This window comes from Pygocentrus nattereri, chromosome 20, assembly GCF_015220715.1.
Source record: "Pygocentrus nattereri isolate fPygNat1 chromosome 20, fPygNat1.pri, whole genome shotgun sequence".
Taxonomy (NCBI): domain Eukaryota; kingdom Metazoa; phylum Chordata; class Actinopteri; order Characiformes; family Serrasalmidae; genus Pygocentrus; species Pygocentrus nattereri.
Window position 1 is genome coordinate 24,614,616 of NC_051230.1, and position 13,147 is coordinate 24,627,762.

At 38.3% G+C, this 13,147-nt stretch overlaps 1 protein-coding gene across 1 annotated transcript; it reads left to right on the forward strand.

The window, feature by feature from the left end:
* Window positions 1-442: 442 nt before the first annotated feature.
* sftpbb (surfactant protein Bb) lies at window positions 443-13,094 on the forward strand. Its single transcript, XM_017716317.2, has 10 exons — window positions 443-695; window positions 2,629-2,687; window positions 4,235-4,309; window positions 5,588-5,713; window positions 6,132-6,272; window positions 6,978-7,058; window positions 8,121-8,304; window positions 8,465-8,607; window positions 9,568-9,648; window positions 12,843-13,094. The coding sequence occupies exons 1-10, from the start codon at window positions 638-640 to the stop codon at window positions 12,867-12,869; spliced, it is 975 nt and encodes a 324-aa protein (XP_017571806.1). The 5' UTR covers window positions 443-637; the 3' UTR covers window positions 12,870-13,094.
* The last annotated feature ends 53 nt before the right edge of the window (window positions 13,095-13,147 follow it).

Genomic DNA, 13,147 nt, shown 5'->3' on the forward strand with positions numbered 1-13,147 from the left:
CACGAGTCTGACGGAACTGAAATAATTAATATTCAATGTTTAATTGTGCCCTGTGATGGACTGGCGACCTGCCCAGGGTTGGGATAGGCTCCAACAACCCCCGCGAAGATAGCGGCTTAGAGAGTGAGTGAGTGAGTGAGTGAGTGAGTGAGTGAGTGAGTGAATAGTGTATAATTCTAGGCTATAATACTAATTTCAGTGTGCTTTTGGATCTGATATACAAATAGTTTGTAGGCCTATTTAGTAAGACATGATGCAGCTGAAACATGCCCATGGTTGATATTATGAAAATGATTATAAAGACTTTATGTATTTTGTATGAAGAATGTTAAAAAGTAATACAGCCATAAGGCAAGACATTAGTAGCCAATCCTAGCGCAGGAGGCGGGTCTTGTGGAATGCGGGTGGCTGAGAAGCCGCGTCTAAGATGTGCTTGATGGCGTAAACAAGCAGTTTCAGTTAGCAAAGCGAGCAACGCTGAATCTGACTGGTTAAAAGCGAAACTAGGCCGCCTTCCATCCCTCCTCCTTCGTTGCTGCCTCTTATTTGGGCGTGTAATGCTGTCTATAACTGCAGTGGGCTTCATTTTCATTCTTACATCAACCCCCGGACTGGCATTTCAGCCTTAACTTACACCATGCTGCTGGGATCTGCTGCGATATGTCTGCTCGCCCTTGCGAGTGTTCTGCCAGCAGGTAAGATGAGGTCTGGACTTTGATTTGTAGCTCGTTTGTGGTGCATGCAGTCTTTGGCCAGATGGAATAGCAGTCTTGCTATTTCCGTTTTGGCAGTAATGATAAATGAACCAGCACGTGATTCCAATGACTGGACGTACTTGTTACCATTAGTGCTGTTAATTATGCTCTGTCTTCAGCTTGTCATCTGCTGTGTCCTGACAGATTTTCCATCTGTAAATAAAATCAGTGGTCTTGATTTTTAAGTAGTTGTGTGTTTTAATAAACTGCTCTCAGTACTGATGAACGCTGTTATTACCTTGGACCTTTATTCTGTTATAGAATCACTACGCGCACTATAATAGGTTTTAAAAAGGGTTTCTTAAGTGCACTTTTTTCGTGCAATCATATAAAGGCTGAATCCTCATAAAATATTTAGCTTGTTTTTTTTTTTTTTTGCAGAAATGCTTATTCGACCTCTGCATTTCTCCACGTAGCTATACAGTAAGAAATCCTACTGATGACCATAAAATATTTTCCTCTGCTTTAGGAAGGAAGGATGAAAACCATCTTAATTGTTATTTAGTCTAAAATCATTTACAAATAATTCTTGTACATTTTTGTAAATATTGGCTACACAAGTCTTTCTTGTAAATTATGCTAGTTCAAATACTTTACGAATATTTTGTTTGTAAATGTACAATCATTCCAAATTTGGTGGCAGCAACACATTCCAAAAAAGTTGTGAGGGGAGCGTTTGTGTTGCATCACCTTTCCTTTTAACAGAACTGAAGTCACGGAGTGATCCAGCTTTGAAAGCAGAATATTTTGCCCGTCCTCCGTTACAGAAGTGTTCAGGTGTGCAAACTTGCAGGGTCCTTGTTATCTGGATCACATGCAGAATGTAGATTAGCGTTATGTTGAAATAAGCATCTATTATTTCCATTAATAATCTGATCGATGGACTTGTCAGACCACAATACACATTTCCACCATACATAAGTACATTTCAGATGCACTCAAGCACAGAGAAGATGTGAGCGTTTCTGGATGCTGTTGAAGTATGGCTTCTGCTATACATAATATGTTCGTTGAGAACGGTTATTCAAAGCATTCCTGACCTCATGTGGTGATCATCTATCACAGAAACAAAACTTTTTTAATGCAGTTCCTTTTTGCATGAAGATTTCTCTGAATTTTGTGAAGGTTCCCTGAATTTTCTTTTATGCACTGAATGAGGTGAAATACTTAAATCCCTTGCAATCCCTGGCCAAGTCTCTAGAAAGTGTTGCAGGCATGAATTTCTCAATGATCGTATATTTAAAAATACAATGAATATAAACGTTCATGTTCAAATACAAGCCAAAGTGTGTGTGTGTGTGTGTGTGTGTGTGTGTGTGTGTGTGTGTGTGTGTATATATATATATATTACTTCTTGCTGTTTTTATATGCATTTTAACCACTGTTGGTTTCTGACAGACTTCTAACATTAGTCATTGACTTATCTCATGGACATTTCTCCAGTTTGATCCAAGTGCTTCTCTTTAATCCTAACTGTAAACCTCTGCTGTACTAGTTCAAAGCTCTGTTGTCTGATGTGGCCCAGGTTAGGAGGGGGTTCCCTTTTTTAAGTCTTTTTTAAAATTCCTTTTTTATGTCTCATCTTTCAACTCTTATCTCAGTATCTCTTCTACATAGTCTTAGTGAGTTTTTCTGCCACTGATAAATAACATTTAAACAAATGTCTGTGAAATAATGAAGAGTAACTCTGCCCCACTCCATACCCCTTGTATGGGGCGGTATATTAGGGCTGTTTGGTCTGAATGTAATAACTTTGTGTTCTTGCAAATCTGTAGGTTCTTTTCTATTTAGCTGTACCCTTGTGTTCCTCTGTCAGATCAGCTGTGGTGATGACTGTGTGAGTGTTTCAGTGTTGTGTGACTTTTTATTACAGGACAAGCAAGAATCATAGGACCCCACTCTCCACCACTGAAAACGTCCAGCCTCTCAATGGTAACTCTTCTTTTGTCTGGCTATATGCCTGTTACAATTATTACAATTATTATAACTGTCTAATTATTTGAGTTGATCACAGATAATGTAAGCTCATCGTAATTATTTTCTTCAGTCAGTTTTCACCATCTTTTACTTTGCACGGAAAAAGGAGTATGAATTTAAATGTTGGGTTGACAAAAGTGCATGCTAATAAAAGAAAGCAGAAATTGCATTGGTGTCATGGTTCTTACAAAAAACAACAAAAATTCTGAGTGGTGTTATAACAGCTTAGTGCAGCAGCGATCTTTTAATCTTTTAAAAAATATTTATTTAAAAAAACCTTGTAGGATAGTGCCCTGTTCCCCTCTACGTTTCCGTAGTGGGTAAGTCTTTGGCGTTTTAACAGGTTTTGCAGGACAGTGACGCATTCATTTTGCACTTATTATTGACAAAACAATTAAAAGGGGTGTGTTCTAATGTTTGCTATATCATGGAGATATGCACTAAACAATTTTGTTCATTTCCCAGCACCCAAATATGAGGCTTTTTTTTTGGCTGAAAATGCATTCAGATGAGGGAAGTTTTCTACATATATTAACAATAGAAATTGATTTTAAGTTGCAACACAGCAAGCAATATATCAGTACATAAGATCTTTCATCTCAGTTCTTTTTTTAAAACTGTCTTTATCATAGAAAGCGAGTCAGTGGGGTGGGAAGAGTTTCACTTCTTTTAAACAAGACTACATGTGCACATGTGTGAGTTGTGCAATCTATAAACTGATTGACATAAAAAAAAAAAAAATTAAATGGGGATCTGAAAATGTGTTTGTTGCTGTAGTGAGGTTCACTTCAACATTATTTGTCTTTTCTGAACCTGAAAAGGGGTTGCGAAAGTCATTTTTGTACCATGTATGGTCATGTGCTGCACAAGCATTTTGGTGGTATACCTGCAGAAAAATATACATTTTAGTTTCAACACACTCATTGATTCATAAATAGGGCAGTAGAACTACGCAAGACACTTAAGTAAATATAAACATTAAATATATAGTCATATGCAAAAGTTTGAACACCTCCAGTCATATGACATGTTTTGTTGAAAATAAGTAAAATGTCATTTTTCTAAATTTTAGTGCGTTTAGAATTTATTTTGCACAAAAACATAATATCTGGCCTGTGCAAAAGTTATGGCACTTATATAATCCCCAATATGTTACACTCAACAAAGCATGTAGTTCAATATGAGATAATAAAACAAAGTAATGTAAATATTGTCATAACATTTGCACAGGCCATATTTTGTGTTTTTTGTTTTGTGTAAGTGTTAAATTCAGCAAATAAACACTTAGTATGTTATTTGTAGAGGATGTGTATCAACACTTTTAACCAGGGCTGTTCAAACTACAGCAGATGCATATGGAAGATGCATCATCATGCCATGTTATCACTTTTTCAGCATTGATTTTCCTTGCAATATTGACCAGAGTACAGCAAAACGCATAAGCAATTAAAGTTTTGGCCAAGACTATGTAGGACCACCTAATAATTAACTCTCCTCTCTAGGCTGAAAACACTTGCAATGACTGCACCAAGATCATAGAGGTTTTTTTGGACATGCTCTCCAAGCCAGACACACAGGTAAGTGAATGGATGTGTGTGTTTTGCTAGGGTGGCTGCACAATGCGTTTCTGAGATACTAAAGAATGATCAAAAGCTGTATAATGTGTGAAGGCCAACATATCTCTCCCATGTCAAAATCACACTATTGTCTACAAAAAGCAAATGTCTTCTGTAGAACTTTATTTGCAGAACTGAAAATGTTTCATGGCTGTATGGCCTATTAGAAGCTTTAAGGAAGTGCAAAAATTGTGGCGTGACTTTCACGTATTGTTCAAAAACGGTTTCGGGCAAAGGTCATAGGAAATCACTTTGGTAGTAAGATGGTCAAAGAAGAAGGTTTAAAGTATTTTGGAAAGCATTCAGCATTGGGCAAAAGTCTTGAGCATTTGAGAAAATTATATGGAAAACCATTTATCAGCACAATGTTTTGCTAAATTTCCTTCGGGATCAATAAAGTATCTATCTATCTATCTATCTATCTATCTATCTATCTATCTATCTATCTATCTATCTATCTATCTATCTATCTAGGGTGGTTGCACAATGCGTTTCTGAGATACTAAAGAATGATCAAAAGCTGTATAATGTGTAAAGGCCAACATATCTCTCCCATGTCAAAATCACATTATTGCGCGATGTCTACAAAAAGCAAATGTCTTCTGTAGAACGTTATTTGCAGAACTGAAAATGTTTCATGGCTGTATGGCCTATTAGAAGCTTTAAGGAAGTGCAAAAATTGTGGCGTGACTTTCACGTATTGTTCAAAAACGGTTTCGTGCAAAGGTCATAGGAAATCACTTTGGTAGTAAGATAGTCAAAGAAGAAGGTTTAAAGTATCTTGGAAAGCATTCAGCATTGGGCAAAAGTCTTGAGCATTTGAGAAAATGATATGGAAATATGGAAAATGGATATGGAAAATATATGGAAAATGATATGGTTACCATGCAGTACCTAGTTTATCAAATCAATCCTTCATTAAACTAAAAGTGTGCTTCATTGTATAAGCTAAAACTGAGCATAGCTGAGTGTGGCTGGGATAAATGTGGAGAAAATTGCTGTCTTGCTGTAGTGCGTAGAACGTCTAGAATAGTGGTCACAAACTGCTCCTGGAAATCGACCTTCCTGCAGACTTTCGTTCCAACCCTAATCAACCCTGCCTGAACCATCTAATTATTGCTTTCAGAAGTCTTTATTTAGCTGAGGGAGATTTTAGATTTGAGTCAGAGGTGAAACCTGCAGGAAGGTAGATCTCCAGGAGGTGAACTTTGGTCTCACAGCACTGTAATTTGTTTATAGGGGCTGATCAGAGACTCTGTGATTCAGCTTTGTGGTCGTCTTCCAGGGACAACAGCCATTACTGACTGTATTGAAAAAGTGAAAACATATCTGCCAGTTGTCATAAAAGGTTTAATTTCCTTTGCTGTAAGTACATCTCCAGCATGTGCACATACTCCTTTAACTTGAATGACTGATGATGAGTAAATATTAGCATTTTGATATTTTGGACCTGACATTTCAATGAAATTATTAATATTAGTATTAGTATTAATTGTATCTTGAAGTCTCATGTCATGATGATTATGAATAATTTTCATACAATTTAGAATTTTTAAAAAATACACTGAATGCACAAACATGACTGAACGAGATATCATGATTGGACAAAATATATGCATTTACACAGTGGTGAAATACAGACAGTACACAAAGGTTTTCTATAAATAGAAGTTTAAGAATGGCCTTAAAGAACATTATTTTGGCCTAAAAAGTGAATGCACTCATTGCTGAAAATTCAATTGAAAGTCATTTAAAACATGTCTATGTCTGTGTTGGTCCATAGACACATAAAGAGGGTGACATCTGCATGGTGCTTGGACTGTGTACAGTCCAGCAAGAAAGCAAAACACCAGGGGTGCTTCATGTTAGCCTGGAAGCAGGTGGTTTCCTCCAAGCACAGCCTTCAACAGGGACTAGTCATGAGGTATACTGATGTATTTAGGTTGAGCCGCATTGCCCAATTCTACTCCTGCTCTCCTATAAAGTTTAATTCTGTATCATGGAAAATGTAATATCCCTCACTTTTTTTATGTAAAAGAGTTTGATGTAATATGAAACATTGTTAAAGTTTACTCTCCAGTCTGTCCATATGGAAAGAAATTTAAATGGAAACCCCAAAAACAAGTCTTTTTGACACTGATTTATTGTTTTTGTCATGTTTTGTTGACTTTCTAAGTGAAAATAAATGATCCTCTACAGGGAACAAAGGTAATTATAGCATTTTCTGCTAATTTGCCACATAAAATCTAAAATGTGCCATAATGTTTGCACAGCTACATTTTATGCTTTCTTTTTTCCAAGCAACAGTAAACATTAAATGTGTGGAAGTGTGTTCTATGTAGAGGATATGTAGTTACTTTAATTTAGAAAATCAACAAAACATATCATTTGACCAAACTGCCCAAACTTTCATATGCAACTGTGTATGCGCCTATTCTGTCTACAGCAGTTTAGCTCCACTGTCTCCTCTCACTGTAGAGTAGATCAGCAGGAAGAAGGGTTGGGCACCACCGATTAATAGCATGTCTGCTTATCTTGTTGTTTGTTTTATGATTTTAGATAAGCATCTAAATTGTGCTACTTGGAACTTCCTCTTCTAAATTCACACCATGTTTTCTTCTGCCAACAGGTGCAAATCAGTCCCCAGTGCACATTTTGTCTTTTTATCATCAAAAAATTGGAAGATATGTTGCCAAAGGAGAGAACTGAAGTAAGTTTCCATTACTGAAGCGGCCATATCATAGAAAAACAAAATTTCCTTAGATTTTTTGGAAAAAACTTAATGAAGAAAAAGGTGCTTCTACGAGCTATAGGAGAGGTGCTCCGAAAAAAGTGGGTAAAGGGATGAAGGCCTTGCATGTAAGCCAAATCGTCATATTTTTAACCAAAGTTACATGTTTGCTGAGGATACGGTGTTGCAAATTTTCACTTGAGAGCCCCTTTTTTGAAAAACTGACTGTAAAGTCCATCTATGGAAACTACAGTACTGTGAAAAAGTCAGAGACCACTCTTTATTCACTTAATTTACAGTCAATTATACTGTACAAGTACAAGCTATTTATTTTTTAGGAAGTTGGAACTCTTAATAACCATCCAAGGCCTGGCAGAGCACCCAAACTGTGAAATAGTAGAAATAATAAAGCTTTCATCTTTCATTAAGAAAATCAAACTTCACTCTTAACAGGTGTTGACAGGTGTTGCTGTCTATCCATTCATGGTGAGAAAACACTGGGCCTTAAAGGATGTGTAGCTTGTCAAGAAAATGTTACTGAGAAAATAGACAAAAAAGAAGAAGTTTTGCACAAGAACACCAATACTGGACATCTTAAATAACAGGGTTTTATAGTCTGATTTTTGTAATTGGGGTAAGCAATCTCCTGAAAAAAATGGAAGCTATAATAAGAGCAAAAGAGTGGACAAAACTTGATATATTTGGCTGGTTTCTGATTCTGCACAGTATTCTAAGCTGCAAAAACAGCCAATTTTGAATTCATTGGGGTTGTGATATTGGAATAATACTGGGCAGCAAGAGATCATTCACATATATCAGCCTTAAAGACATAACAATGAAAAGTTTAAGAGACTAAGAAGGTTTGGGGAAAAATGGTCAAAATTAATTAGGGATATTTTTTATACATTTTAGACTTTCTACAAGCAAAATGTAGAATATTGTCCCTTTCACACCGTACTGTATGTGATAAAAGATTAAGAAACCACATTAAAGGTGACCCAAACCTAATATTGAAAGCTGATGATCTGAAATCTGTTGCAGAAAAGTATAGTGGAGGCTCTGGAGAAAATCTGCAGCTACTTGCCTGAGCACTACAAAGAGCAGTGCAACAACTTCCTGGAAACATATGGCAAACAGATCATTGACTTCCTGCTCACCTCTGCCACTCCACATACGATATGCATGCTGCTACACTTGTGTCTTGTACAGCAGAGACCTGCTATGGGTAATTTGAGAAAATAAAGTGCATTTATGACTTTGTAATTGCAAGACTTTTGCAGTTCTCTCTCATTTCAGTGCTATACAACTCCTGTTATAAACATTTCCAGTGCAGTCAGCTCATACCCACTCTTGCACTTCTCATTCTGCTACTTCTCATTCTTCAGTGCCCTACCTGCCATCGGACTGTCAGTCCTGTAAAACACTGGTGATCCTGACCCAGATTGGCCTGGGCCAGAACGCTACTGAGCATCAGACCTCCTCTATGCTCTGGAAGACATGCCTTCACCACCCTAACGCACTTCCAGGGGTAAAAGTCATAACACTGGCATTGTATCTTTTCTTATTAAAATTGATAATTTATCCAAAATTCAAATAAAAACATTTTCCTTATATACATAACTATATACCATATAGTTGGTTTTCACTGGTGCTAATGTAGCTAACAAGTAACAGAAGCATATAGTCCTAAGCATCTTGCAATTTGCATGCCTAAAGTAACATACTGACATGAAATCTCATCAGGTAATCTCAGATAGGCTTGGTTTGTGTTTTCTGATGCTGTATGACATACTGTTTCCTTTAAAAATAGACAAAAGTACTTTAAACGTAAATGTAAACTGTAAATTCAGGCTTCAAGCTGGCTTCTACAGCTTCTCTAGCTTAAGTGTTAAACTTTTGCCCAGTTTACTGATAACAGCATGTCATACAGTGTCAGGAACTAAAATTACTTCATTTATGTAGGCATTGCACAGTGCCAGTTAGTGGAGTGTAAGCATTCTTTACCTATTGGCTAAATCACCAGTGCAAAACTAAAAAAGCAGCCACTTTTTAAGTTTAGAATCTTTTCAATGCTCTGGTTTAATGTTTAATGTATAGAGAAGTCATAAGTCAGGTCTAAATTGGACCCTTTGTTATATCATTAATTGAACAGTTGGATATATGGCTAGTATGTTAATATGGCTGACAATGAAATGAAGCTGAATTTCTATAATCTCGGCATAGGCAAGTGTATTTAAGATTATTAAACAACTCAGTATGGTTAATTGGTGTGTACATTTTCTGTATTTGTTGGCTTCATTAGCTTCATGTGTAAAACTAAAAAGGCAGCTATCAGAAGGAAAAAATGTTATTGGCTGACACTGTTTTGTTTAAAAAAAAAAGCTTGTGTAAGTTTTATCTCATCATCATTCAATCACTTTAAATCGTAACTAGCATGTATTTAGTGAGTAATGTTTCTGGTCAATTTTCACTTTCCGTGCTTTTGCAGTGTGAACTGTTTATTCAGCGTCATGGCCTGGCACTAGTGAGGATTCTGGGAAAACAAGACGAAGCCGTAACTGCATGCCAGGTAATCTTACAAGTCAAGCAAAACATTTTTTTCAACTCCCAGCTACTGAGCTAAATTCCTTCATTTTATACACATTCTGATTCAGCCTATAGGGACATTGTATTTGAATTCCAAAGGATAACTTGGGAAGCCAAGTGTGTACACAAACACTATTGGCTTGCAAAGCTATTGACCAAAATTTTGAAGATATTACAAAAATTAAAAGATAAAAGAGGAATGTGGCCAGAGAACAGAAACAGTTCATATAGATAACAACACAGGAAAAATACAGTATAATATAGTAATATTTTGAGTTTAAATTAATATAGATACATGGAGGCTAAAGTATTCAAATTGTATTAGTAAATTAATACAATATGTGTATTAAGGATATTAAATTCAAACTAATATAAAATATATTACCAGAATATTTTCTTAATTCATACCACAGTACCATTTCTTATGGTGAGCCCAAGGCATCTGTAAGGGGTTGTTGTCAGGAAGCAATAGAAAACATTAGTGGATTGCACATGGGAGAATTTTTATCCCATTGTTAAGACAGGAATCCGATATACCACTATAGTATCAGTGAGTCACTGGGCTAGGCTCCTAAAATTACATTCATCTGCCTTACTGTGTAAATACATCTGCTGATGCATATGGACACATCATCAGTGATGTTCCTGGAATCATAGGGTGTTTTGGGTCTTTCAACATCATACAAGCTCATCCAGGTGACCCAGCTGGGGTTGATCAGACCCCAGCTTGTGTCCAGATGGCTAGCTAGCTACCACGACTCCATGGTTCAAGTCTCTTGAGCCACAGCCATCTTGAGACCCTCTCTGCCACTTCGGTGGTATTGTGGATGGCTCTCCTTTTTCACTCTCCCATGACGCTTAAACTGATTAAGGCTCTGGCCAAGGGCCACAAAACCTCTGCATCCAACATGGGAGGCACCTCGCTCTCCATCCAGCCTGCTGACAGTCGCTGACCAGTCCTTGGAGAGCTTCCTCTCAAACGCTTCTTCTAAGTGGTATTCCCATGGGACTGTCAGCTCTAGCAGCACGGCTTGCTTGGTCGACTCACACACGAGGACAATGTCTGGTCGGAGGGTGGTGACTGCAATGTGGCTGGGGAACTTCAGCTGCCATTCGAGGTCCACCAACAGCTTCCAGTCTCTAGCAGTGGTCAGGATGCCTGTCGGAGATCTTTTGACCGGGGCTGCCTACTGCTCTGACGAATGCGATGGATTTCTTTGAGGAACGAAACTGCTTTGCCCACACAAGTCCAGTGCTGATGGCTTCAGCGATGGTCTTAAGGACTTGGTCATGCCTCCACCGGTATCGTCCTTTTCCAAGTGCCGCAGTGCAGCAGCTGAGGATGTGCTCTTGGGTACCTCTCTTGGAACACAATGGACATGCTGGTGTTTCTGCTATGCCCTATGTGTGCAGGTTAGATGGGCTTGGAAGCGCATCATACACTTCCCAGATGAGGAACATAATGTGGTGAGGCTCAGCTTTCCAGATCTCAGTCCAGATCACTTTCCTCTCAACCGCGTTCTCCCATCTTGTCCAAGCCCCCTGATGTTTCATTCCCACTACCTTGCAGGATCTTGCCTCTCCCACAGCTGCTGTCACCTCCTCTTGCTGCCTCTACTTCCCTCTGGTGTTCTTTTGGGGAGTTGGAAAGGTTCCTAACCCAGCTCGGCATCTTGTGACCACTCCCACCAGGCTCCTGTGACGCAGCCTTGCCTCAGCCTCTTAGACAGATTCCTCCGCCCTCCACTTCCTGCCCATCCTCACTTGGATTCCAGCTTTGGCCACCTTCGGATCACTAGAGTCCCTGTACTGCACCACTTCTCTAGCTCTTGTAACCTTGAATTCCTCTTCCAAGGATTTGAAGGGCAGCTGCAGTTTGTTGTTGGGCCCATAGAGTGCGATGCTGCTCAGGCTCTTTGGTAACCCAAGCCATCTCCGGAGGTGTTTGCTGACTTTCCTCTCTACTGTAGAGATTGGGATGGCGTAGACGAGGAGGGGCCACAGGATCCTGGGAAGGACGCCATGTTGGTAGACCCAGGCTTTGAACTTTCCAGGTAGACCGGACTTGTCCACGGATTTCAGCCAGCCATCCAACTCAGCGCAGGTTGACTGGATAGATGTTGAGTCTTTTCAGAGAGCTGTCAAAAACCTTGCCCAAACTCTTGACTGGCTTCTCTGTGATCATTGGAATGGCTGTGTCTGCAATGTAAAACCGGAACTTGTCCTCCATCTTTCCTTTCCTCAGCACCATGGATCTTCATTTGGCAGGTTTGAAACACATCCAGGCCTACTTCATCAGCTTCTCGAGTCCCTTCAGAATCCACCAGCAGCCTGGGACTGATTCTGTCGTGACTGTCAGGTCATCCATGTACGCCCTGATTAGTGGATGTCGTCCGGAATTAATTCAGGGCCCTCTGCACTCTGGCTCAGCGGACTTGGTGAGCATATTCTTGGCCTTGGAGAACAGTGTCACAGAGATAGTGCACCCTGTTATGATGCCGATCTCCACCTTGTGCCAACTAGATGTAGTAGCTCCAGAAGAGACCCTCATCCTGAAGTTGTTGTAGTAATCAGCAATGAGGTCTCTACACCTACTAGGGACATATTTTTTAAAAATGTTTTAAAAAATGCCCTGGATAAGTGTTACTTAAATATTCAAGGATTAAGTTCATTTTAAATGTTTGTCCAAATAAAAGCATCTGCTTTAAATATAAGAATATTTTTTTGAATGCTAATTTGTCTACTTCACAGTTAGTTCACACTTTTTGCTTCAATAAAAAGACTGATGGCAGATTAACAAAGTGTAAACTTTATTATATAAAAGTCATCTTTTGATGGAATAACATTTGGTAAAAAATAATAAACTGCATGGTCAAATCACAATTATTAATATAAAAAAATATATCACAACAGAATTGTATTGTGGTTCAAATCTTGCAATAACATATTGGGGGTTTGCAGCGACTATCACCCCAAGACACTACATATATGCTATAAATCCTATTTGCTGGCAATTTAAAAAGGCTGATACTACTTGTGATTTCTTTGTGGCAGCAGAAGCAAAGGGAGGTCCAACAGATCTCCAACAGCCATGCACATCTATAACCAAATATCATTTAAAAATACTTAAGGCATCTTTTTCTAATTCTAATCTAATTCTCTTCTTTCATTTTTCAGGAGTTCTTCTGTAAGGCACTTGAATAGCATGGTGGAACTTCAAGCAAAGAACCCCTTGATTTTGAATTTGTTAATTTGCATTCTGTCTGTTTTACCTCTTAAAAGCAGAGTACCAAGATCAGTGTTTGAAAAATGGGTTTTTATCTTGACAATCATTTTACAAAAAAAAGTGATCCTTGTTCTGTTTTTTTTTTCTATGCAGAAGACACTTGCTTTTTAAAATAAATCCTGATTACAGATCCTTAAAAGCAATCTTGTACTTTATTCACAGAGAACCATTTTTCTATTCACATTTTATGTTTTCA